At 43.8% G+C, this 26,525-nt stretch overlaps 2 protein-coding genes across 5 annotated transcripts in view; both read left to right on the forward strand.

Moving 5' to 3' along the window:
* Positions 1-12,881, forward strand: part of VSTM2B (V-set and transmembrane domain containing 2B) — a 31,551-nt gene extending 18,670 nt beyond the window's left edge. For 2 of the 3 annotated variants that reach the window (XM_042797373.1, XM_042797372.1), the window contains one exon: positions 1,720-12,881. In XM_042797373.1, coding sequence (XP_042653307.1) covers positions 1,720-1,808 — 89 coding nt within the window. In that variant the 3' untranslated portion in view covers positions 1,809-12,881. The remainder of the gene's footprint in view (positions 1-1,719) is intronic. The other variant, XR_006165722.1, reaches the window with a different exon arrangement.
* Positions 12,882-21,346: 8,465 nt separating this feature from the next.
* POP4 (POP4 homolog, ribonuclease P/MRP subunit) lies at positions 21,347-24,609 on the forward strand. 2 transcript variants are annotated; one of them, XM_042797378.1, is made up of 7 exons: positions 21,347-21,397; positions 21,504-21,556; positions 22,096-22,319; positions 22,977-23,054; positions 23,263-23,324; positions 23,667-23,768; positions 24,233-24,609. In XM_042797378.1, exons 1-7 carry the CDS (start codon positions 21,391-21,393, stop codon positions 24,367-24,369), a joined length of 663 nt encoding a protein of 220 aa, XP_042653312.1. In that variant the 5' UTR covers positions 21,347-21,390; the 3' UTR covers positions 24,370-24,609. The 2 variants fall into 2 exon arrangements, with proteins under 2 accessions (XP_042653312.1, XP_042653313.1); XM_042797379.1 differs by lacking the exon at positions 21,504-21,556 and having other exon boundaries at positions 21,354-21,397.
* Positions 24,610-26,525: the final 1,916 nt, after the last annotated feature.

A 26,525-nucleotide genomic window follows, 5' to 3' on the forward strand; every position in this document is an offset into this window, starting at 1 on the left:
TTTCCACACAGTCTAGGCATCTATGAGATAGCACTATGGGGACATTTCTTGAGTTCCTCAATTGCACACCACGTTACTATGAACTATTTTCTGATATTGGGTAATAATACTCAAGCTTTGCTGGTGAGGTATATATAGAGTTTGAGGCAGCCTGAACAGTGAGCCCAAGAGCAGCGGTTGACTCAGGAACTGTTCGAGGTATTTCCTTTGATCACAGTTGAGAGAGATCCACATCTCCTAGAGGCCAACACTAAAGTATTCGCATTAGGGTGCCTGAAGTGAGTTTCTTAAATAGAAATGGCCTGATTCCTTTTTCAGAGATACTGAACGTGTAAAATTTTTTTTTTTTAAAGTTTTCACGCTTTGCAGAGTGGCTCTGACAGTCACTTTTCTAGGTGGCTGTCAGTATTTTGGCCATTGATTACGGCTGTATGTAGGGTGTTCAGCACTGAGGAAGCCTCTGCCCGGGTGCCTCCGTACACTCCAGCTGCAGGGCAAAGCTCCGACTGGGCTCCTGTGGAAATGACCCACGGCCACATGAGACTTCAGTCACGGGTGTGCAGCCCCGTATTGTCACGTTACAGTCTTGGTGACAACTGCGCGCGCTAGTCCCTGACGCGGCTTTGGGAAGGTGTCACCCATCGGCACCTGGGACCCCAACGGCCGCTGCCGCGGGCCAGCGCGTGGGCTGAGCAGTGGCCCGGGATGGGCAGTGGCCTCGCGGGCTGCACCCGCGCAGCGGGGCTTCTCCATGGGAAGGGGCTGCTCCCGCCCGTGCCCGGCAGCAGAGCCGTGACCCGTTTCGGAGGTGGAGCAGCCCCAGGCCGTGCCTGCGTGTCCTCAGCCCCAAGGCTCAGCCCTCCCACACAAGGGAGAGGGCCTGGGCCATGGTGGCACACAGTGAATTCCTCTCTTTTTGGTGCAGGTAACTAGAAAATGAAAAAAACTGAACCAGTATCTAAGTGGCTATGAGGCAGGGACCGCCTTGCTAGCCGCATACGGACATGGATGCCACTTCTTGCCGCGAGCAAAGGCATCGGCGTCTGCCCCTGCGGCCGCAGGCGCCTGCTGGCCCTGCTGGCCCGGGCAGAACTGCCCCGGCAGCCCGATGGCGTGCCGCAGAGCTTCCCTCATAGAAGCGGGAGCAGTCTTGCCCTCTCTGGGTTTGGATGAAATGACTGTAACAGATGTGCTCCACATCTGACCTCTGTTTTTCTATAGCTCCTGTGCACATTTTTAATTTAAAATTCTGCTCTTTCCTATAAAAGGTAAAGAAGATGTCAAGGTCTCGCTGTTCCCATTCCAAATGAAATGGGTTCACGTCCTGTTAATCAAGGAGTACAGCTGCAGCATTTGTCATTTCCCTTTAAAGTAATGGGTGGTTGATACCTGTCATTTCTCAAGAAACTATATACCAGATTAAGGTGTATTTATAGAAATCTCAATTGCTGGTAACTTGGCTGAAGCCAAGTTTAGGCATACCATTAGTAATGCATAATGAAATGACCTAAGCGGAGTTAGATTTGGGAGGGGGAAGAGCAAGCTATTTGAGTTGGATAGCTTGAGGATGCTGTTTTACTATTAAAATTAAGCTTCTGACCCCTGGCTCTGAAGTGATAAAAATAAATCTTCCTATATTTCTCTTCTGCATTTAATCTTCTATATTGGAAAAGATAAAGAATAAAATCTCCTTCTCTTCTTTGTCTCTTTCTTTTCTAGGTACAGGACCTATTTATGCTACAGACCCACTCCTATATATGTACCTGTTCATACTGCACAAGCTTGTACATTTATTAGTAAACCACTGATGGACTACTTCCTCCATTCCTCCTCAGCCAAACAAAAAGGAACCTATTTAAAAACAGAACAACAAATCCCTGACAAAAAAAAAAAAAAAAAAAAAAAAGTACGTACAGTTTTAAAGATGGACAGAAAGAGACTGAAAGAAGCATGATATATATTCTACGTGAGGGGAAAAACATATTTTTGGGGATGACACAGAAAGTAAACCACATAGAATAATGCATCTAGTTTCCAGACTCTATGGTGTAAAGCCCTGCTCTGTGCATGGCACTTATGATTTCTCTATTTTAATGTAATATTTTTTCTTTCCTAAACCTTTCCTCTGACTCTTCATTTTGCACGAACTGTTGAGCAGTTATCTTTATGACAATATGTAAAGATGTTGGGTCAAAGCCCTTCCTAAGAAAGGAAATATTTTTAGTAGATTATTGTGTTTAGATTTTTTGGATTTCCTTTTTCTTTTTTAATTAAATTATTTCTTTTGGAAACATTTTAATTAAAAAGGTACATCTTACCATAATTAATATTCACTGTCAATAATATTTATTTTTAAATGAAGATTGGAAACAAGGTAAGACATTTGTTTATAAACTGTATTGTATATTGCTGAATAACAGTTGAATAAAAAGATTTTGAAATAAAGTTTTTAGAGATGTGTGTGCGCCTTTCCCTGTGTCCTGAAGCTCCCTGAGAAGGCTTCATGGCTGTGCCTGTTTCCTACCTTGTCACAGCACAGAGATTTGAGGAAAGGTGTACCACAAACAAAATAAAATTGAAATTGGTTATTATACACCCTCATATATTTGCAAACCCCAGGGCAGAATGTGCCGACAGCTAGTCACAAGCTCTAGCTGCATTTTCCCGTGGTGACACCAGCTATCTCTGGGCAGTTAATGCAAGACCCAGCCAGATGGACAGTGTGACTGTGGAGCATTCAAGGTAAGTTGCTTTGGTTTTCTTCAGGCCTCTGAAAAAAGACGAATCAACTAGTGGAAGATAATCAACTTAGAATGTTGTGTTCCCCAGACCTGGTTCCAATATTTGGTTAAAATATATTCAGATTTTTAAAATTACATAATTGTGTCATTTGTCTTACCAAGTGAGCGTTCCTCTAATGAAGCAGAAGGCTTTTTTCCAGTAAATACAGCAGTTAGTTTTCAGTTTCAAAATATTTGGTTTTTAAGTGAGATAAGAGGATGACTTGGTAAAGAAACATAACCTTCTTTAGCTGAATTGAGTGAAGTACTTTGAAATTTCCTATGTCTGACTCTGATTTGTTATCCTTTCATTTGCGTAGCATTTTAGAAAGGACCTTAATTGTGGAAACGATAAAGCAACAGCTACAGCACCAGCAGGACTCTGTCGGCAGAAGCTGTGGAGCAAAAGCAGGACATGACATCGCCTCGCCTCACCTCGTACCCGAGTCCTCTTCTAGGAGGGTAGGAAGGGATTTTCAATTTCTCTGATGGTCAGAATTTGCTTTTTTCTAGGACTGCCAGTTGTTGTGAGGGATTTGTGCCACTCACATCTCACTAAGTGTGAGACCAAACTGACTCTGTGTTTCATACATGCTACTACATTGTGGCGGTAAAAGCCCTCTTGTGCTGGGGCACTCACCACAGGGATCCAAAGGTGATAAAATCTTTGTAAAAAAATCTTCGTTCATCCACTTCATGCCAGCTGCAGTATCCTGTGGATTGGGGAATAATCCATAATCATCCCCCAAAAAGCAGCACTGTTCTTTGGAAGGACTTGGGGGAGGTGTTTATTGGAAGCCTGGAAGTGCATCAGGGCGTGAGACTCTGAGGATCACGGTCCTCGGCTTCCATGTAACTTGAAAGGAAGAGACAGGTGGCCAAAAAAATTTTAATGTTGGACCATGCCGAATTTAATACCAGCATTCATGTCTGGGAACTTGTTCAAGGACAGTTGTTCAATGCAGAGGTATGTGTAGAGTCTGTAATGTCACGAGAACGCGAGTCCCTCAGATAGTGGCTGGTCATGAAAGTGAAACCTGCCTGGGTGTGAACTGTGGGTCCTCTGGCGAGCTCATCATCACTGCTGCTTTTTCTCAAGGGCAGTGAATGTTTCTCAGTGACTTGTCTTTCTTCTAAGGGAGAGAACCAAACCAAAGTTTTCCACAAGGGGAAGAAAAGCTGCTTAACTTTAGCTAAATAAATAGCAGGCGCTTGAAGCAGTGGAGCATGTCTATCTAGGAATAGTTATGCTTCTATTTCAGCTTCAGTCATACCTCAGCATGGTCTCTTAATAAAACAGATCATCTGCTTTGCTCTGAAACTTTTGTTTCATCGCTTACGGAGCATGTTATGTCTTGAATTGCATACTCTGTGGTTTGCAGAAAACATGGGAGAAATTACATCATCTTGCATTTGTCCTTCCCTTTGTACTGTAGTCTTTTACCTGCACAGGGATGTGGCAGCAACTGGCAGTTTTGCGTGCAGTGGCAGGAGTAGAATTATCAAGGTCTTTCATACTTCAATCACATTAAAGGTGAAAAAATATTAAATCCGCAACTAAAAATAACTTTTTTTTATCCTTTCTGAGATCAGAATTAAGTGTGCCACAGTAGGAATAGCAATTATTATATTCCAGTTCACTATAAAACCTCAGAACTACTAAACAATAACCTGAGGATTTGATGAAAAATCTCTTCTAACAAGAGCAAGAGGGATCTTTTCTTTCCAGTGAAGACCTGCACACATGCAGAGATAACTCATTCCCAACACACAGGATAACCTCAACCAGGAAGCAGATTGCCAAGATAACCTGGATCTACCTTTACTTTTGCTATGTTTCTGCCTTCATAAATGTGCAGAATGAGTCCAGCAGGTTTGGGGGCCTTAGTTTTCCATATTTGCGCCAGCTTTTTTGTGAAATACACATCCTACGTTTGGCCCCAGTTTTGCATAGTGCAGGGGAAATAACTGGCTAAAGAGGAGGCTGCAGCTTTCAGTACAGTATTTAGTCTTTAAAAAGCACTTAAAGGAATGAGAACCATTTTGATGGAAAAATGTAAAGCATTTGGAGCCTTGTTGCTTGTGAGTGTGTTAAGGACTTTTGCTAAAACATCGCTCCTTTGAGAGTGCTCTTTCTTCTGAAAAGGGCAACTGCCTCACTTCTGCTGATTGTATTTACAAAGGGCAAAGTGAGGTTTTGCTGTACCCTTAATGGACAGAGGCTAGTGGCAAATCTTGCTCTTTCATAAATCTCGGCATTCCTCGTGGTGTCTGCTGTCAGAATCGATTAGGAGTAAGTGCTTGGGCTGCCGGGCCGTGGGAAGGCGGCCGTGCCTCCTGCGGTGCCACACAGAGCTGGGCGGAAAGTCCCAGCGCGGGCGGCCGGGTGGGTGCTGGGGGGGGACAGCACGGGCACCCGCTCCTCCTCACAAAGGAGCAGTCGAGCTGGGAAGCATGAGTGATGGCTGTTAGGGGCCAGAGCTGAATCATCTATAATATAATCATAAGGAAACACACATTTTTTCCTGAGAAAAAATCAATAGAACTTTGCACTTTTCCTTGTAATATTTCCAGTCTGTGCCATCAGCCATAGTTTGCTCACAGTTATACTGCTATAAATTCACTGTGAGTTAATGGATTTCTACAAAAATGAATGGATTTACAACAGTGTAACAAAGCTGATGCTAAAGCCATGTGCATGTAAAAATACATGGAACAAAAGTAGCTTTATAGCACACAGGTGACCTTCAAGGTGGCAAGACCCAGCAAGTAAAAAGCAAAATTACCTAGTTCCTGGTCTCCTTTTCTGGCAAAACTCCCAATGAAAATAAAGCGTGCAGTCCTGAAAACATCGCGGTGCATGGCAAGAGGGCCAGAGACCCACCGAAGGGAAGACGGGGAAGCGAGCAGCTTTGTGCTGTGATGGAGAATGCAAAAGACTGTCTGAACGTGTCATTTTTCATTTCCTGCATAAAACATGTGGAGCCTAGTCTCACTTAGAATTTGTAAGTAAGTAAATAATGTGCTCCCAAACTTCTGTGTCAAAACTAGGTTGGTTAATGTATGTGCTGCCTCTGTTGCATTTGTTACTGCACAGTAAATTTCATGCTTAGCCAGAGGCTGGCAAAGTTCATTTATTCATTATCCTCAAACTTTGGGCAGTTATTATTCAAACTCCCCTAGTACATCTATTTAATAAGAAGAGAACAGAAAATTGATGGGATCAAAAATGTTAAAGTCTTAATTAATGCTTTTAGCAAAGACTGGTTGGAGTAGGGGGGGTTGTTGAGAGGCTTAATTTGGAGCAAGGGAGTGTGCTGCCTGGTTTTGCTGGGAGCAGGGAGGGCTCACCCAGCCCTGCCGAGGGGGCTCAGCCCCCACAGCCCGGTGAGCTGGTGGGGACACCCCGGGGGCTCCCTGCCACCTCGTGAAGGACAAGCGCTACCAAGGTAATACCAACCTACCCAAAGTATTGCTGATTAATAGAGTGTTTAGATGGTAAAACAGTCGCTTATAGAAAAGATGGGGGATTTTTTTCCTCCTTCACCGTTTTTGGGGGTTTTGTGTCCCCTGGCAGCCTTGTAGCACCGTGGCTCACTGCGCTGCGCTGCAGGGGGCTGCCGGGAACAGGGGGGCTTCGCACTCCGGCGAGATGCCCTGAAACAGAGCCCAGGGCTGTGTGGGACAGGTTTGGGTTTTGCTCACACAGGAGCAGTTACAGTTATTCCACAGGAAAATTAACAGACCCTGAAACAAAGGGAACGAGATAAAGGCTGGAAGAATCCCCGAGAGGCAGGAGGACGGCTGCGAGGGATTCCTGCCCCAGCCCGTCCTGCCCCAGAGCAGCAGCAGCAGCAAAGCCCTGTGGTTTGACAGGGGGTGGGGAAGGGAAGGCTTTTTTCTTGTTGTTTTAGATCATGTTTCTAAAGCCCAGCAATCACTGCTGAGTAAAGATGAATATTATTATAAATGGAGCCAGCAGGTGAAAATATATGGTTCAGATCTGCATCAGTGACAATCCAAAACATAGCAGTGAACAAGATGGCTTCTTTTAAGGATCCATGCTAATGTCACTGCATGGAATGAAATCTCCTGTTTTTCCTCTGGTGACTGCCAGCCCTTTAATTCTAGCTGTTATAGACATTCCAAGCAACTCATAGCTATATTAAGAGTTAAACTGAAGAGGACTGCACTGTCGAGTCCCTAGTTGTTGCTTATGGATTTGGTTTCCTGTTATTGTTAAAATGTTTCTTAAATCTCATATGGAAAATCATCTGTAGTTTAATACAAATTAAATGACCAGGATCTTGATAAATAACTCAAAAATGCTTACAGTGAGGATTATACTTTTCTAGTAGGACATTTGGGGGATTTGCTCTGGGGAAGATGGGGAAGGGAGTGTTAAGCTATTTTTTTTTCCATTTCATGACCACATTGGTCTGAAACCTAATTCATCTTTGTGTTAATACCCTTGAAATAGGAAGCAACAGGTTAGACTTTGGGAGCATTATGCAGGATGAGAAGGCAGATGACCATATGAAATGGGCTCTTAGTTTTTGATTTTTTTCTTGTAATTCTCCTTGAAAATCTGAAGTCCTTGATTTTTTTTTACCAAAGTAGAATGGGAATTCTTCATTACTAAATATTTTTCAGGCTTGTAAGTTGCTCTGACAATCCAGTGAATATCATGACTCAGTTTGGCTTTCAGGGTGATCTACATAGTATCTAAGCAGGAATGGATATTTAGGCTGTCAAAGTCAGCTTTTTGGCAAAAATTAGTAGGATACTTATGATTTCCAAGTGCTGTGTTTTTTATAATACTTTTTAATTTCAAATTTTTTAAAGAGTACTTCTCTATTCATAATCTATGGCAAACATGAGATTTAGCTCTAAATTCCCATGGCAGAGCCTCTTTTTAATCTATATGCTGTAATTTACTTACTGTTCTGGACACTTGTATTTCAGTGTTGTCAGAGTTGATCCAAGTGACTGATACCTGTCAGTGCATCATTAATCAACTGTCTTTGCAGTTTTAAAAATATGTCATCAGCCCCAGAGGGAGAGCTTCTGCATGGTAGGATGGGTGTGAGGAAGGTCGGTGTCAGGACTTTGACACCCCCCTCTTGGTTTGCCTCATCCTTCCCTCCCAAGAAGAGCACCATGGTGCATTGCTGTGACCTGGATAGGAGCAGCTTGGCCAGACTGATCACTAAATTACTGCTCAGGACACATGCCCTCCTGTGGCATCAGGCAGCCCTGGGCTGGGGGACAGTCTGTGCTCCCAGACACGCACTCGGAGAATCAGACTTCTGGGGCCTCGGGAACGTCACCAGTGTGGTGGAGAGGACTCTGTTTTTTCTTTCCCTGCTTTCTGGGATCCCCTTCAAAAGCAGAACAGCAGGGGCTGGGCTTCCAGGCTCCCAGAGTCCTGGACAGTGCAGCTCAGGATGCCTCCTGCCCAGCATCCCAGCACACGGCCCATCCTCCTGTGCTCTGCTCCAGCAGGACAGCCGCTGCTCCGCCAGCTTTGAGCCAGCAAGGACAGCGGGACCACAAGGAAAAGCCACCCCTCGGTTCCTGAAGGGATCCCCAAGTGCCTCAGGATTTAAAAGCCTGCTTCCCCTAGTTAAACTAATCCTGTGTCTCTGACAAGAATTAGGATGCTGTTGAAATACCCCACATTGTTGCACTGAACATACATTGCTCTGAGCTCAGGAAAGCGGGAAGGACCTAGTCAGCGTGCCTTGCCACGACACAGCCAGGCAGCACCTGAGCTTGGGAACATGGATAAAGTCTTTGGACAAAGGCATGGTGTGCACCTCTAAATCTGAGTCAGGCCAAGGGGTAACTGTACTGAGTAATGGTCTAGACCAAACAAACTCTGTCAGTGATACCTGTTATCCCAAGGGGAATGCAGCACTTGAGAAAGTGCACTTGAGAAGCTAAAAGCAACAAAATCAAACGAGATGATGAAAATGTAGTTTGATTAAGGAAACATCAGTTACTTCATGATCTTTACCAAATACACTCACATTTAGTAATTCATTTATGCAAATTTATCGCAAGACAGTAAAAATATAATTGTTCAGTGCTACAAATACTTATAATAGTGTAATCCATTTATAGAGTGTGTGGATATAATTTCAATTTTTACAGTATAGTGGTATGAAAGCCACAAATCAGTTGAATGCACAGCAAGCTGCTAATTGCAATCCTGGTTAAAATGAACCTTGGTTTATGGGTAAGTCACTGGTTGAGCTAATGACTTTGTATCCAAGCTAGCTGAGTCCCACTGAAATCAGCAGCCAGACTCCTTATATAGTGAAATCTTTCAATAATTAATAACACTGGGACTTTGTTCTCCAGAGAAGTAAGCAGCGTTTGATGACACAGGAAGACCAAATCTGGGTACGTACCAGTGCGTTGATCCTGTTGTGGGCTCATTGATGTGGCCACCTTAGAGTTTTTCGGCAGGTAGGGAGAAACGGAAGGCAGCTTGTCTCACTGCTGCTAGAACTGGAGGAGCTCAGACCCAAGCAAACAGTAGTTAGCAACACACCAGGCACCTGTCAAAATCTGAACTGTAACATGATTTCATATCAAGACTGAGTAAATGGAAGTAAATCCAGCTTGCCAGTGTCAAATGTGAGAAGTTAAACTTTTTTGCAGTATTTTTCAAGAACATAAAATCTCTTTATTAACCAACCCAAGAGTTCATTATTTTAAGACCAGAGAGGTCTTACTCTACTTACCCTAGACAAAAGCATTTCACTAAAGCAAACAATCTCAAAAGCAAATTCATGGAGCTTTGCTGGCTTCAGAAAGCGTTTGCCAACCTGGTCATAAACGTGCATGGAAAAATCAACCAAGTTTCAGCTCATTTCCTGGGGTAGTTAAGCCCTTGCCCTTGCAGGTTTTTGGAGCAGAGCAGCACCAGAGAAAGCACTGCTCATGTTGAGGGCCATGAAAATGCCATGTGTTCACACAGCACATTTCCCTTCATTCAGTGCTCATCTGTTGCTGCTGGCATTTACAAGGCTTGGGAAAAACATCCATCCATTTGTTGTTTAGAGCTGGGAGTGCGATTGCAAAACGGTGCGGGAAGAGGGGAGGCGGCATGGGAAGCCACAGGGGCCATTTACCTGGGGACACTGCAAAACTCACCTGCTGTGGGGGTCTCGGGAGCAGGAGGCAGATGCGCTGCACAGCCTGCGCCAGGAACGTGCTCAGTTGGTTCTGCAGTCATGCTGAAGCCATTTATTTTTATTTGAGCAGCATTTAACATTCCCAAAACAGCCAGATGGAGCTCAAGGCGACAGGTGAATAAGCAGGAGCAGCATGATTTTCCATGGCTCAAAGTTTCACTCTAAACAAGCTTTTCAGTGGAGAAAAAAAGGGGGTAGGGAGTGGAAGGTGTGCGTATATTTTTCTTCTTGAAAATGCTGAACAGATTAACAAAATAAGGTGGTTTCCCAAATAAACTCACTGATAATGATTTCCGTCATGCATCCCTAGCTAATTGGGGTGCGATGAAGTGCATAATTCAAATGCTATCTAGCTTGAGGGCTTAAAAAGAAGCTTAACACTGCCTGGCAAAGCAGAGTGGAGATAGCTGATGTGACATCTGCCTATCAGTAGGCTGCAGGCTTTCAAACGAGCAGGCAACAAAGGTGCAAGATCTGATTGCAGCTTAAATTTTGCCCACAGTCGTGCCTGCCTGGTTCAGCGTGGTTATTCAGTGGCCAATAAGGCATTAAATAGCCACAATGTACAGCGTATTTCAGGGGAAAATATTTTAGCAGCACAGGTGACTATCATGCATGCATTAAGAAAACCAAGACACAGCATACCAAATTTAGTTTAGTTACAGTAAAATAATTGTAATAGAGCAGTGCTGACCCCAACTACTGAATGGTGACACCTGGCTTTTGCTGCACAGGAGAGATTAGGTTTTCCTGGCTTGTTTTCCTCCCTCGCTCTTTATATATATTTCATGTATGTAGCATATATTTAGTATTCAGATGTTTGAGACAAACCCCTAACATTTTAGAGAAGAGCCCTTCAAGCCTGGCAGCACAAACCATGGTCTCACGAAATTAGAAATTGCAAGCAGAAAATAGCCCCTGCTGTGCAACACCTCCACTTTGTTATATTGCAATGTATTTTCATATATATATTTTTCACGTGCCTGATTTGTGTGACCCTGACAGTATGTAAAAATGGCAGTCGACAGTTTCTTTGGGTTTGTTTTATTATAATGTAATTTGTGAGATGCTGAAAGTCTGCAAGTTACTTGTACTTGACTGACATTTCTCTGTGTCAAAAAATTGCTAGGTATACTTGACTGAGATTAAAATGGGTAGACTGTGTATAGCTGTATCCTGTTTTCAAAGTGCAGGATTGGAAGACTTCCATTAAATTGTTATTTTCAGTTACTATTAGCTCCTAAATCAGTTAATATAATCTCTTTCCCATAATGAATGCACAGCATTGTAAACTTAAACACTGTATTTTCTATTGATCTATTTCCACAACCTGTTTAGTGAAATAATTAAAATTATTTACAAGGCTGACCCAATACTGTAGTGCTTTAGTAAATCATGTTGCCATGTGGGAGGCTCAGCTAGTTCTAAACTCACAGCTCTCAGCAGCACAAGGACCTCGGAGCAGAGCTGCAGCGAGCGCCGTGCTGCGTCTGAAGGTGCGCTCACAGCCCGCCCGTGGAAATGCCGCCTCCGACGCTCGGGGACAACAAGGGCTCCGACTGGTTTGTTCGTTCATCGCCTCTGCTTAAAACAGGAAAATTTCTTGGTGCTACCAAGCCAGATGAGAACTGGAGCTGCCAGCTGCAGATAAAGAATCTCCATTGGCAACTCGAATATCCCTGTTTCTTACCCCCAGAACTGACTCCACGTGTCCACGTGGGCAGCACAAAATGGGGGCAACTGTGGAGCCTGGTATTTTTGGATGCAAGACAATGTGGGAAATTATTATTTCTATCTATTTTGGTTGTTTTAACTTGCAAGACAACGACAACTATAAACACAATCTCTAAATGCCAGAGTTACGGAAAGGCTCACTAGGATTCAGTAATGTTAAGACAAAGATACACTGAGGCATGCCCCAAAGTGTCTTAACCTCTGGAAGTCCCTCTGGCAGTCTCAGAGGGCCATAAGTAATTCCTCAGGCGACAGGGAGGGCTTCATGAAGATGATCTCCCTGGCACAGAAGCCCCTCCTGTGAGGATATGGGCTCTCGTACATCCTCCATGTCTCCCACAGCTCTGACAGGCAAACACGCAGGGCTGTTAGAGGTAGGACTGACCAAACATTCCCTGTTGTCTTTCTAGCTCCCCTCCCAGTGTTACAGTAACACTACCAGGGAGCTCTCAGGGCAGAAGGACACTACAGCAGTGCCTGGGAGGGGGACCCAGCAGCCAGTCTCTGTAGCAAGATTGGTGAGAGCAAACTAAAGAACTATTCAAACTAAAGAACTATTATGAAAAGCTCGTAACAACTCTCTTTCTCATGAAAAATGTGCGTTTTGACAGCTGCAGTCTGGAACAAAAGGGACCGAGGTGACTGCTGTGGGGTCGGGGCAATGGCTGCAAAGCGAGGAATGTGCAGCCGGGGCCAAGCCTCGTGGGGATCACACCCCCCGCCGGGTCCTGCCCCGGCCAGCCTCGCAGGGAGGACATCCCCTGGGGACACATGTGCTGGCAGGAAGGTCACAGACCTCCCATCCTGGTCCATGACAGGAAGGACAGAGCCCATAGCTCTGAAATCAGTACGCGTTTGAGACACCATTTATAATGTCTCCACACTTGCAATCCCTAAGCAATTTCAGCAGCTAGTACATTTTACGTTAGTTCTATTCTTTTGCATAATTATACAAAGGAAAAAAAAATGTCCTATAAAAACTTAAAATTTTGAATACAGTTGTTGGATGCACTTTGCAGCAGATATCACTATCTTTCTTCCCTGACCCCAACCCTGCCACCATTTCTATTTTGCTTTAAATGGACCTGTAATTTCACAATGGGAATTCAGCTGGAACTATTCTTTTTGTTAAATAAACTTTACCCTTGTGCTGACTGCTCCAGGCTCTGAAAAGAAACACTTCTTGCTTGTGACTGTTCCAAATTGTAGGTCTGAAATTCAAAAAGAAGTGTTGGTAAATGGGCTGTAATCACGCTGAAGGGCAAGTGAGTACTCCTCCTTTGAGGCAGAAGAAAATAAAGGAAAATCTGCTTTGCCTTCTGCTGCCTCAATGCTGATAATTTCACAAATCAGAGGGGTTTTTTTTAGAAAGAAGCCTGCTGTGCTGCAGCGTGTGTGTTTCATAGCTGAAATACCTGTAGCCATGCCCGTAACGCCACACTTGGAAGTGTAAATCAGGGCCTGGTTTCTCCAAGCACCGTGCAGCAAGCAGAGCCCCGCGCTGCCGGCAGCGGAGGGCCTGGCACACCCCACCAGCGAGCCCCGGCCTCACCACGGGCCAGAGCACACAAGGGTAATGGCACAGCCAGCCTCTAACACAGGCATCTGCGCATGGGAGAGCTGCAGGGGTGCTATGTGAGAACTTGATGGCTGTGACAAATATCATTGAAACTAGGGTCAAAAAATGACCTCGGCAAGGGACTGTCATGCACAAACACACACTGCCCTTGTGCACAGCGGGGTCACGGCCCCCTCACTGCCTCCCACATCAGGTGAACATCTCCCCCACCCCGCTGTCCGTCTGGCTGCAGAACTGGTTCTCTCCCAGGACAGGACAACCCCAGACCAGAAGGAGCTGGGCAGCTGTCTGTGGGAAGAGCCACACCACTGGAGCCCAGGCAGCACATGCAGTCCTGCTAGTGACTGCCAGCGCACTTCACACAAGTCAGTCCTTCCCTGCACCTCCTCTGTCCACTGAACAAAGCACCCTTGAGTTTACTGGAGTCGCAAATAACTGCTGTTCTTCCTGTAGGTGTGATCTGACACTGCAGCATGCCTAATCTCACACTCATGGAACTCTTAGAAAGCCTTTTAAACAACCCCAACACAGAGCGACTCAAGCTCAAACTATTCGCTAACTGGGGCCCTGTACTGCCCGAGCTGTGGCAAAGCAAAGGATCCCCCGGCAGCTGTCTGCAGACAAGGTTTGGGTCAGTTGTAAGCCCGTGATTACTTAATTCTGTTTCAAGGCTCTGCTTAAACATTTTCCCTCCTCCGTTCTCACCCACTGTTCTGTTTTTAAAAAGAATAAAGTGCTTAATAATCTCTACCACCTGAAATAATCCCTGGCAGGATGAAAGCTCTCCCCCTCCCACCCCCACCATTTTGTCCCACGGCAAAATAGATAAATTAATCTCATGCTAAAATTAACATATATTGCTGAGGCAAATGAATTGGCATCTCCATGTGTATCTATTAGCTTCCAACATTCCTGAGAGGGGTTTTCATTTAATTACCAGCCTGACAGGCTAGCTCACTCCAGAACTGCAGTCACCTTTATTACTTTTATCTCCTTGGACACCTGCCTCTCTCCATGGTTTATCAGATTTCTACTGACGAAATGGACAAAATATTTTCTATTGCACCAGGTTATTGTTTCTTTAAAAGGCACTTACTAGAGCACTGACCTCAAACAGGGCTTTTTTATTTTCAATTATCAAAGCAAGCCAGCAGCATTAACCCCCTCACTGCCCCACCACACACCAGCAGTTCAGCAGAAACCAGATTACAGTCAGAGAGCCGAAAGCCTCATGGCGAGCTCCATGCAAGCAGCTGACCACCCTGACTACTGCTCATAAAGACCTTGCCCGCAGATGCTGTGACTGCTTTTCATCCTCCCACATAACGCAAACTCCAAGTGGGAATGCTGTGAGACTCCTGAACACACAGCTCAGTGCCCTCCATTGCAGTCCAGTGAGAGGGATCTGCCTGAATTCCTCTTGATGTTTTGGGCCACACTTTATATTGTCACCTGTGCCTCTATAACCGGTTCATGAAAAACTGATGTAGATACAAGGAACTTTTTTTTTTTAAAAAAAAAGCTGCCTACATGCATTACCAGCATAGTCACAGCCAGTGTTGTGGGTGATACATCACCTGTGTGACCACACACCCCTCCATAACAGCCGAATAAAGCAGCTGTTGTCTCTTACTGCCTCAAGCAGCAGCTCAAGGACACTGCCAGTTCAGGTGCTGACCACAGCAAAAGGACCAACACAGGGCTCATTCAGCCCAGTTTTCAACAGTTTCCACTTGCCTTGACCTGGGTTGCACTACCTGAGTTCGTGGAGACACACGTGTCCCATGGGCAGGACTCACTTGAGCTGGCATGCTGTGACAGACATGTTCAAACCAGTGGTGCCTCAGCAGATGAGGCCTTCACGTGCATGGACGCCGCAGTGCATCTCTGGAGGTGCAGAAGCTGACTCATTTTATTAAAAAGAATGGTTCACTCCTGACAACCTAATTCTGTTACTTTGAAAGAGTCTGGCAGGAAGAGGGCCTTGCTGATAGCAATGCCTTTGAGAAAAACATCTCCTTACAAAGGAAAAATGAGAACTTTGTATCTGTTTAATTAATGAACCTTTTCAACTTTCTTGGGATTTCTTCCCAGTTGCTAACTCCAGGCACGCTGGCTGTTTGGCATGAGGCACCTGCTGGCACTGAGCTGTGCTGCAGACACTGCCTGGCACGGCGGGAGCCTCCTGCTCCTTCACAGGTCAGAGCAGCCCCTGCGGTCCCGGCCAGATCCCCCAACCTGGAGGCTGCCCCCTCCAAGCACTCTGACCCCGGCAGTTAGCACTTAAGCACTTTCTGGGAAATGCAGAAAAAGATCCTTTAGCGAAACATAAATTACTTTAACATGGGCCTTGTGCAAAAAGTGCCTTTTCCTACCTGTCACCTCAGTCCTAGTAAAAACTGCTTCGTCTCAGTGCAGAGCCCTGAGGCTGAGTTACACACAGCACATGTAAAGCTCCTGTTTATGTTCAGGAGCTCACTCTGTGTGGGTGGCCTGGCAGTGCCAGGAGGTTTGGAGGTGACAGGAGGAAGCACCCTGGCTGACAGGGATGCACAAATACTGCAGCAGGCACTGTACGGCAGCTCTTCAAGGTACCATTTCTCTACCGCACTCCATCACAAACAGCCACATGCAGTACACAGTAACATGTCTTTGGCCAAAACTTACTTCCCATGGGTGAAGTGCCAAGTCAAGACAACAAAACCATGGCACAGAAGCTTGCAAAATTTGACAACCCTTTTCTAGAAAAAAGTCTAAACACTTTGTGAGGGAAATGCAACCTAACTGATTATTGAGCCTAAAACTTATTTATTTGTATTATTTTTAAATTTTAATTATGTTAATTTTATGTAGTTTAACCAAAACCAAATGAAATAAGTTAAACTATTCGATCTGCTGTAACTCCAGTGACTATTATTACAATTTATCATTTTTAACACTCATTTTGCATCATACATCCCTATCACATATGAGCCAATGTTAATTATGTTTTAAAATAAAATATTCAACAAGATCTAAATGAGACTCAAAGCACAGCAGAAGTAATGACTAAGACAGACTGTCATGGAATAATACATGAATGCAGAATGCTGGTATTAATTAGTAAATACAAGCTGTTCAGGAGCAGCAGTGGTGTCTGTCATCCTGATGTGTGTTTGGATCATAGGTGATTCTCAGCACACAGGGAAACCAAACATCAGCTGCCAAAGCCTCAGCTTACTGACTCCTCATTACTGTTCTGGGGACCAAGTGTTGATTTTTTAGCATTGCTCTATGAGGCAAGGCTGGGTAGTTCTAGTTTGTAGTAGTTATTCTCCAGGTATTCTAAGGTTACTCCTATTTTTAAAGGAGGATATAGCTTCTTATTTTGATGTAATAATATACTGGCTTTTTAAAAAGTAGCCTCCTTAACTTGTGGTGAAATTTAATTCCTTCAAAATCCTCTTTCCACGAATAATTTTACTGTGATGCAGAAGAGGTTGGTGTCTGGGAGAACTGCAGTCCTGTACACTAAAAAATAACTGCAAACAGCCAAATTTCTTCCAAAAGAGGAAACAATTTTTAAACTTTTTTTTTTTTTTTCCCCCCCTTAAAGACTGGAAACAGTTAGTTGAATTATAACAACAGGTAGAAATAAGTAAAGCAAACTCATAGCAGATGGCAAAGGCCCAGGGGCAGGCGAGCACCCATCTCCAGCGCAGAGCCCCGGTCTCAGGCTGCCCTCTAGTGAGAGCAGCCACAGTGACAAGGCCCGGCCTCCTCCAACCAGCCTTCCTTCCAAAAACCTGCCTGGTTCTTTGTTTTCACTTTAAAACAGGGCTTTTAAAACATTGCATTTTTTGGAAAACATTTTGGGATTATTATTTGCCTTCTGACTCATGTGCCACTAAGACATATTTGGATTGTTTCCAAGAGCTTTCTTGTTTTCTTCACACACAGAAAAGACAGTCATTTTCATTTGCCCTGAAGTGGTAGCTGCAGTTTGAGATGACAAGGAGCCAGGATGGTAAGGAAATAATGAACCTTCAGCTGGAAAGAACAGTTTATCATCTGGGGGGGGACAGGAGACACATCTCATCCTAATCCGTGAGTTAAAGATGAGCTGATAAAGCAGAAAAATGTACAGAAAAAATATATGAAAAAGAAACATTTGAGGGATACAGGGTACATCAAAAGATGACACTAATTAACCAACCACAGCCGTGTAAAATCAGTCAACCAAACCCATAATGCAAGAGTTCGGGCTTCCACACACAACATGTACAACCTTTCCTCTAGCAAACCTGCACCGACATGAAACAAAAACTCAGGCTACCAATATGAAATACTCTGCCTACCCGCCTGGCTGAGCAGCAATTCTCACCCTGGAAATGTGCCGCGCGCGGCGCAGCTGGGCCGAGAGGCAAAGGGACCCAGGGCTGGCGCAGGCTGGCTGCTCGCTGTTTCAGCGCAGCCGAGGGGGAACGGGGTGGAAGTTGTATCAGCAGCTTGATATTTGGGTAGAGGAAATCAGATCAGAGGGGTTTAAATGGAAATTATTTTCACCAGTACAGATGTCCCTAGGGACCAAATTCAGTTACTAGTACAGTTTTGCCAAGAGGAATAAACTATATTGATCTTGAGAGCTCAAATGCTTGCTGAGACAGTCCTTCTAGAGAATTATGGTATTTATTTCTTGTATCAGTGACAATCAGCAAAAGTGTAATAGTGATTATAGCCCAGTCACTTTTTACACACATCAGTTAACTTCGCATACTTTTCAGTTCATAATTACTTTTTAAAAAAAAAAACAAAACAAAACACTGATCTTCTCTTCTTGTGTCAAACAAATATCTTTATTTACTGTCTTTGGTCACTCTGTATCTCAAGTTTTAAGCTTTCTGCGATTGTCACTATAAAGGTCTTTCTCTAATCACTCCCAAACTCACTCAACTTTCCCCAGGACACTGCTGTACCTAGCCTGGCCTGCACACCTTTTCCCCATCACTGTAATTCAACAGCACCTACAGATACAGCAATATGGCCCCCTAGTGCACACAGTTAGATTGCATCAATGTTGGGGTTTCCTGTAAATTTTATTATTATTTTTAGACAGCAATAAATCCATACATAAATTTAATAGAATAAGAAATGTCAATGTTGGCACCTGTAACTTATTATTAATACTATATATTAAGGATTTATATCACTATAAACCTATTCCAAGGTGATTTACTTGAAGTAAAGAGCTTCAGAATTCTAAGACACTAAAACAGGCGGAGTGAGTGATGCTGCACATTTGGAAACATGCACTGTAATTATTTTGTTTGCATATTTCCACTGCATTTTATATTCACATCTTGCCCATCTCTCCTCCCTTCCCTAAGCCTTCTCTTTCTTTTCTACAAACTGTCTTTGCCTATTCTCTGGTTTCTCAGTTTCTTCACCTGCTCTTTTTCATGTTTATTTGATGGGAGTCTCAACTCCTGATGCAGAGCCTTCTTGCTGGGACACACAGTAACGCACTGATCTCGCTCCCTCAGACATTACATCTGAAGATAAATTGGGAAATGAAGATGTAGAGTTGTTGGAAAAGATTGGCTTCCCCAGGCACCAGTTTAGCCTGGATCATTGGATTTACAACACCAGCACCGCCAACACTGATTTGACTATTAATCCCTGAAGTGCCCTAGGAATTGCAGCATAAATCCAGTGAAGGAGCACTCATATGGCCCTGAAGACCCATAGCACTTATCCTGGTACTCCATTCATGAAAATTGATCTTTTCTTAGTAGCAATGACAACTCAAGGAGTCCACGCTTTGTAAAACCAAGAGATCTGCTTGCTGTGGCAATGTACTTAACTGCCAGGAGGTCTGTGATACAAACCAACCGGTGCTCACACTTAATACTCTGCGGAGACCAGCCCTTTCTTCTTTACACACCTACAGAGAGATCTACAATTTCACTCTCTGTTAGGGATCACTTTAGTGCCTTTGTGCTCCACAGCAGCACTCAACAAAATCATCGTGTTTCTTATACCCTGCCTCAGTAACTCGCTCCCTAAGTATCCTTTGCCAAGCAGAGCTTAATTATCTGCTAAGCCAATATCCCTTCCATGACAAGAATACAAACTTCTTCTGTATTTGGAGAGCCATCATATCTGAGCAGAGGGCAGGGTGAGTTGGGACTAGGCTGGCAAGGAAAATGAACTGGCTGCTTTGGTTTCAAGGCACCTCCATGCTGTACAGCGAGTGTGACTTTGTCCTATCCCAGGAGGAAGAGGTAGCGATGTATCAGAAGGGGTGAACCCCACAGCGAGTGGCATTTTCCTGATTTTTTGACCTTGATTGCTAGAAACACAGGGACAGATTTTCAAGGAAGATCTCATGTCACTGGGTGCACAAGTACAGGTATTTGTGGCATTTGGCACATTGTTAGCTCCTGGGAACAGCTGAACGGGGGGCATGCAAAAGCCAGGGACCTGCAATGGCAGTGAAGGCTATGGCTGGGGAGGCCTTGAAGGACAGGCTGGGACTAGGAAAAAGCCTCTCTCCTACCAAGAGAAGTGGGATGGGAAGAACTTCAGTGGGCAGCAGAGAGGGCCTGTGCCAGGCAGCAGCCTGGTGAGCTCGGGCAGCGGCTGGCTCCAGCACATTATTTGTAAATCCTGGGTGGGGAAGATCTGCAGAACAAATGAAGCAACAAAAGGTGGAAGGTGAGGGGGCTGCAGGACGGAAAGGTGGAAATGGATGTCCCAGCATCTCTGGTGGGAGCAACTGCAGGATGAGGGAGAAGTAAGGGTTGACGTGTCCAGGCTGCCCGTTACAATGCATGTCCAGACTCTGAAGTGGTGCTGTTACTATGGGAGGGACGCTAACAAATCAATACTCAAACAATACACTTGTCTGATCCAAGTATACTTGACCATACTGAGGTGGGGAACGACTAGAGAAAATGAGGTGGCCTGTCTTACAGAAGATCGACAGGACATTCTTTAAAAGAAATTTCCCTATAATAGTAACTGAAATACCTGGTGCCCAACTTACTCTTCCAAATCAGAGAATTTGTTAGTATAAAGGTGACAAATAACAGCCAGGTTTCATTTTGTAAGACTGTTTTGTTGGCTAACGTTAATTTTGCATCATGATCTCTGCTGAAATAAACCTGTGATTTGCATAATAATAGTATCACAGTTGTTCAGACACCTCACAGAAGCTAGCAGTATTAAATGGTCCCTATCTAGCTTAATCTAAATGGATAATCTAGCCATCTACCCTGGCCACACCTTCCCCCTTTGTAGAACCTCATGGTTGGGATAAGCAATGCCACTTCCTTGTTTTATGTTCTTTGCATTTTGCTCTTAGCAATGGCTTCCCTCTAAACCGGAGTCCAGCACAGTCCGTGATTTATGGGGACACTGAGTTCTTTGGGACCCCAGTGCCAGCCATGCTTGGCAATAACCCAGAAATGCTGGTATACATAGGGAGGCTCCTTTGCCTGGGCCACACAGGGTTACCTCTAGCAGTGCAGCCTCTGAAATTTGAGGTTAATGCTGGGATTTACCATTCTAACCAGCAGCGGGATAGATGGTAACAAGATGGCTTTTCTTTTGCTATGCCGAGTAGTATCAGCTCCCTATATAAGCTTTTTAGCAAGTAGAATCTAACAACTGTCCCCTGTTTTTTCGGCTCCTGTTTGCTGAAAATATTTTGACACCCCCTTCCCCTTTGTCCATTACGATTTTGTCGTGCAGACGTCGGGCACGGCCGAGGGGAGCGGGCTGGGCTGCCGACAGCTGCCTGCTGCACCCACAGCCCACGGGGGAGCCACGCTGGGCTGCTGAACACGCGACTCGTGCCCAGGTTAGGTCTGAGTGGGCTTCTTTAAGCCCGAGCCGCCATTCCGCTTTGGCACCTCCGGGGGTCCCGCGCGCTCCAAACGCCCCGCGAACTGCCGCGGGATAATTTTTAGCACCTGATAATTACAGAAAAACAAGGGTTTGCCGTTCGTTGCCCGGAGCGCCGCCCCCGCCCCGCCCCGCCCCGCTCGGCCGCTGGCTCCGCCCCCGCGCTCGTCAGCGCCCCGCGCCGGAAGCGCCGCCGGCCGCCGCCATGGAGGGTGAGCTCCGGGGGGGGGGGGGGGTGTCGGCAAGCGGGGTCCCGGGGCGGGGAGGAGGGGCGCGAACGGAGCCCCGCCTGACGCCCCGCTCCGCCGTGCCTTGCAGGGCAGCTGTACCGCCGCCTGCCGCCGGAGGAGACGGGGGAGCTGCGGCTCCAGGTACCGCCGCCCGCCCGAGCAGCCCCGGCCCTCGCCCGCAGCGCCCGCCCCGGGAGCCTCGGCGGCGGGAGTCGCTCGGCGATTTCAACTCTCTTCGCCCTCCTAAACCCCCTGCTCGGCACTGAGGGGGAGGGGTTGGTCTGTGCCCGCGGGCAGCGGCGCCCGTTTCCCTAGCACGCTCCGTCGGGCTTCAGCGGTTGAAGGCGCCGCTTCAACCGAAATGCAGAAATTTGGCATTTCCTCCCCAACAGACACGTTAGTTAAACTGACGCGAGAAAGCCGCGGGCTGCCCTACGCTCCCACTCCGCACTGCCTGCGCGGGGCCTCCGCCGGCGAACATTTCCCTTTTACTGTTATGGATGTGTAGATCTCCCATCCCTATGGTGATTGTGAGCCTGATAAAACTACTAGTCAGCAGCAAGCTCTCAATTTAATTAAAATTTTATATTTTTATATCAAAATATGTAAATTTACATGTAGATACATTTATATATAGAAGTGTGTAAATTTATATAAGTATCTTTCAAAAATATCCTTAGCCTCAGGGATCAGAAGAGGCCAAAGCATTTGTAAATGCCTTCCTGAAGCGTAGCATGCCAAAAAAGAAAGATGAAGCTATCCAGGATATATTAACTCGGAAAGCTGTAGTGCTTGAGCATTATTCCAAAAAGAAGACAAAGCAAAAGAGAAAGAAAACAAAAGGGTTTACTGCCAAACAAAGGCGAGAAATGCGTCTTTTTGAAATAGAACCTGAACAGCAAAGGTAAGATCTTAAGTATTTTTTTTTGTATAGCAAAAGTGGGAAGTCCATCAAAACTAAGTAAAAGTGACAGCACATGCACGTGGATACCAACCCTTCAGTATGCAAAGTCAGCCTGAGACTCTGTGGCATTTCACCATGAGAAAACCATTCTCTTGTCTATATAGTTGGAAAACGTATTTCTCTTTCTTACTGGTTCTCTTTTGTTGTTATATTTAAGTATACAATAGGAATCAAACCCAAACACAATCACATCTGATTTAAGTCTTTCAAGTTAGACTGCCTGTAACCAGAGAGTCAAAAATCTGCATCGGGTTCCTCAAACTAACAAGTGTAAAGTAAAGCCCCTGATGTTGCTAAAGTGAACTAAGTGGGGAGGTAAAGAGTAGAAATTTCTTCAGTCTTAGATGTAGCCCAACCCTCTAAAACACATCCCCATTTTGTGTTGACAGATGAGCGTACTTTGTGCTGGCTTTAATAAAGCAAACCTGTTGCTTGAAGTGGATTACCTCACAGATTATGAGAGCAGATTAAAAAACTTATAAATGTCAGTTTTAACTCTGCTGTAAATAATGGATTCAGTAATCAACTGATAGATTTTTTTTTTTTTTTTTTTTATAATTAAGTTCTTGTAGACTACTTTTTGTCAGTTTATTGCAGATACTCCATCTTTCTACCACTACATGAACTCTGGAAACAATATATCAGAGACCTATGTCATGGACTTAAACCAGATGCGTAAGTTGAGATATTTTTAAATGGGTGTGGCTTTGATTTAGTAGACATTTCCAGGTTTACTGAGTTACTGCTTGAAACAGTTATGTGATAAGGGTATGTATTATTTCTGTAATCTTTGACCATGTTTTCAGTCATCAGTCATGTTTTGTAAACCTAACTTTTTCCATATAATTTTCTTTCCCTCTTCTCTAACCCCACCTTCTTCAAGGCAACCACATATGGTTCAGGGCAAACTGCTAAAAGCAGATCTCCATGGAGCTATTGTTACAGGTACCCTGTTCATTTTCTTTTACAAAATCATCTGAAGCTAGGTAGACACTCCTATATTCCAGTTGCTTATTTTTAAATTCCTTTCAGTATCATTAACTCTAGAATCATACTTGAGATATATTGATGGATTCTCTCTCTACCTACAAATGCTAATTACTTTTCAACTGCTCCTGAAATTCATGATGTTAGTTGCACAGATTATCTGCAAGTTTTACCTATTATTACGGTCATTGGTTTGCAATATTCTTAAATAATGCAGTCTTTAAAATCATGAGGCAACTGTAGAAGAGCAAATAAACTTCCTGCATCTGAAATTTTCTAATACATACATACTTCTTTCAGTCACAAAATCTAAGTGCCCCTCTTACGTTGGGATAACAGGAATCATTCTACAGGAATTTAAGCATATATTCAAAATTATCACTAAAGAGGACAAGTTAAAAGGTATGTTTCTCAACTTGAATAGTCAGAAATTTATTAAACACTATTCATCTTACAGCCGAGTACGCTGTTTTCTATGAGTGCTTTTAGTTCTTTGCGTAATGGCAGAAATCAATGTCTTTACTGACCATGTAACAACCCAACATCTTACCAAAAGTATCTCAGAAATGAGCAATTAAAAAAAATACTTTACAATGAACCCAACATGATTATGCACATGGCTCATTCATCTGATTCACATTAGATATTCTCTGCAACACTTGCTGCATGCTCCTGAAAGAGGACTAACTGTAGTAATTCCAGTTTAAAATTTAGAGGTTTTGGTCATTTTTCTTCTATTGCTAAAGCAGTAAAACCTTGAAATGTGGCAAACCTCAAGTCTACATGTGTGTACATCAGTATATTTTCATAACAGGGATTTACATACTAGTCCACTTCTGTTAATTTCTTTCCTTTTGCATTTTCAGTTGTTCCCAAACTAAATAATGTCTTTAGATTGGAGATTGATGGATTCATTTCCTACATATATGGAAGCAAGTTCCAGCTTAGAGCAAGTGAGCGCTCTGCAAAAAAATTCAAGTTGAAAGGAACTATTGACCTATGATTTCATGGAAAATCTGAAGTATTAATAAAAATGTCTGCTGTTTTCCTGCAGTTTAAAGACAAGGTTTTCTGGCAGATTGAAAATGGAATAGCTATGTGAAATATTTCTAAAGCATTTGTTACTGAAGAATGACTAGTATTTGTTGTCTTTAAAGCAGTGTCTCAGACTGTTGGAGTTTGTATCCGTTTTGTTATTGGTGTATAACATTCTGGCTTTTATTAAACTTACAATTAGTATTGATTACCTGAATCCTGTTTAAATTTATAATTTAAATCAGGGAACACAACACAGGGGGAAACCCTTGAAGCTAGAAAATCAAAGATGGAAGTGGCCCCCATTCAATTACCCACAATATTGCTTCATGAATATTTAACCTCTATTTCTAGAGCTTTAATCTAGCCTTTTAATTATATTTATTAACAACAATTTAAAAAATTTAATATATTTACACATGGTGTCTGTGTTACACATTTAAAAATACCTTTATTTTTATTAATACATGTGATACATACAATTTTTAAAAAGCCTAGTGTGGATGGCAATTTATATCTCTTGTTTGTGAGCACTACATCACTGAAACATAAGAAGTCAGGTAGTTTCATAGTGTAAGTCTTCTAAACTCACCAACCACCCTTAATAAAGCACCACTTAAGAAGCTTCTAGTGTTTAAACCTTTTATGAGTATTTGCTTTTTGCAGCAGTCTGCAACAGTGGCTGTAATGGAGAGCCCATACTTGTACCAGTGGATTCTTGTTCAGCTTTGAGTACAGGTGCTTCATGTATCCTCAGCCACTTACGGGTTTTTTTTTACTATATACTTCCAGGATCCTTTTTTGATTGCCCAGATTACAATCTCTCGTTGACTAGACAGGTATGACTTGTTTGGGATGTGGAATTGACCCCTGTATTTACATCACTTAACATTTTCCTGTTATAAAAGAGCCTCTATGGTGTTTGGTAAAAGTAGCTTTCAATTTATATTATGAAGTCCATTTCAGATCAAATCAAAGACCTGTATCTAGGAAGGAGTTTTTCCTTGCCACCATTCAAGCATTTGTAGCCAACCAGGTTCATGTCTTTAAAGAGAACATAGCTATTCCTCACCTGTACTACACACCAAAGCCTAGTACAGGGGTTAGGAGGACAGCTTCGGTTAGAGCTGTTAACTGCACTGCAGGGCACACAAGCCATTTATCTGCCATGAGAAAGCCAAAGATCATCACCACCTCCAATCGTCCTCAGTCCTATGAAAACACTAACTGCTAGCCAGCTTCCAGAGCTTCTACTTCCCTTCTGGAACCTGGTGCTGGGTGATGTTACGGGAGAGCTGCATCTTCCCAGCACAATCCCTCAGATGCAGACCAGATTCAGCATCACTGAACCAGACCAATCAGTAGAAATCACAGCATGGACAACACTGGTTTTCAGGAACAGTCTGCTCCTCTGCCCTCTTTTAAGTCGGGGTATAACATACTTGGTATGGAAACAAATCTTTGTTGCAATTATATGAAGTACTGCCCTTGACAGGGGGAAAACACTTTTTGCTAGAGATGTATATTTTCTACAGGGAAATACATTTCACACCAATAGGAAATAGGAGAAAGAAACACTGGGAAAGCTTTTGAAAATGCAGATAAACACACTTGAAAGTACAAAAAAAAGAGTAGAAGCATTTTTCAATTAATTTGTATCTGTTAAGTAAGAACAAGATGTGTTAAAGTTGTCAGACCCAAATTATTGTTCTACCTAGTGCCCATTACTCCTCTCAACATTCTCTGAAACTAAATCCCTTGGTTTCCTGTGAGAGGTCAGAATAAAACCCAGAGTGGTATAAAGCATGAATCATAGCAGAAACTTTCCTTTCAGGACAATGACCTCATTTTCATTTTGCTCATAGCCTTCAGTGTAACATCTAATTAAGACATCTGTTAAATGTCTATAATATTAAATTAATAGGGGGAAGCTAATAGAACTTTATTGGCATAGTTCAGTTAATTAACATTACGGGCTTTTAATGGATGTCTTAAATAGACATCATTAATGGGAATGCCATACAAATTGGAATTAGGCACAATCATGTTTCATTGTGCTGTGAAGGACATACCATATTCATACACAAACATGATACAACTTCCCATAGCTACTGGCATTTCCAT

Source organism: Tyto alba, unplaced genomic scaffold (genome assembly GCF_018691265.1).
Source record: "Tyto alba isolate M040663 unplaced genomic scaffold, T.alba_DEE_v4.0 Super-Scaffold_26, whole genome shotgun sequence".
NCBI classification, from domain to species: Eukaryota; Metazoa; Chordata; class Aves; order Strigiformes; family Tytonidae; genus Tyto; species Tyto alba.

Excerpts from the sequence above, each read along its gene's own strand:
- POP4 (XM_042797378.1), top strand. Across the intron at positions 21,557-22,095 it reads CGGGGGAGCTGCGGCTCCAG|CCTCAGGGATCAGAAGAGGC; the intron begins GTACCGCCGCCC and ends AAATATCCTTAG. Across the intron at positions 23,769-24,232 it reads TAAAGAGGACAAGTTAAAAG|TTGTTCCCAAACTAAATAAT; the intron begins GTATGTTTCTCA and ends TTGCATTTTCAG.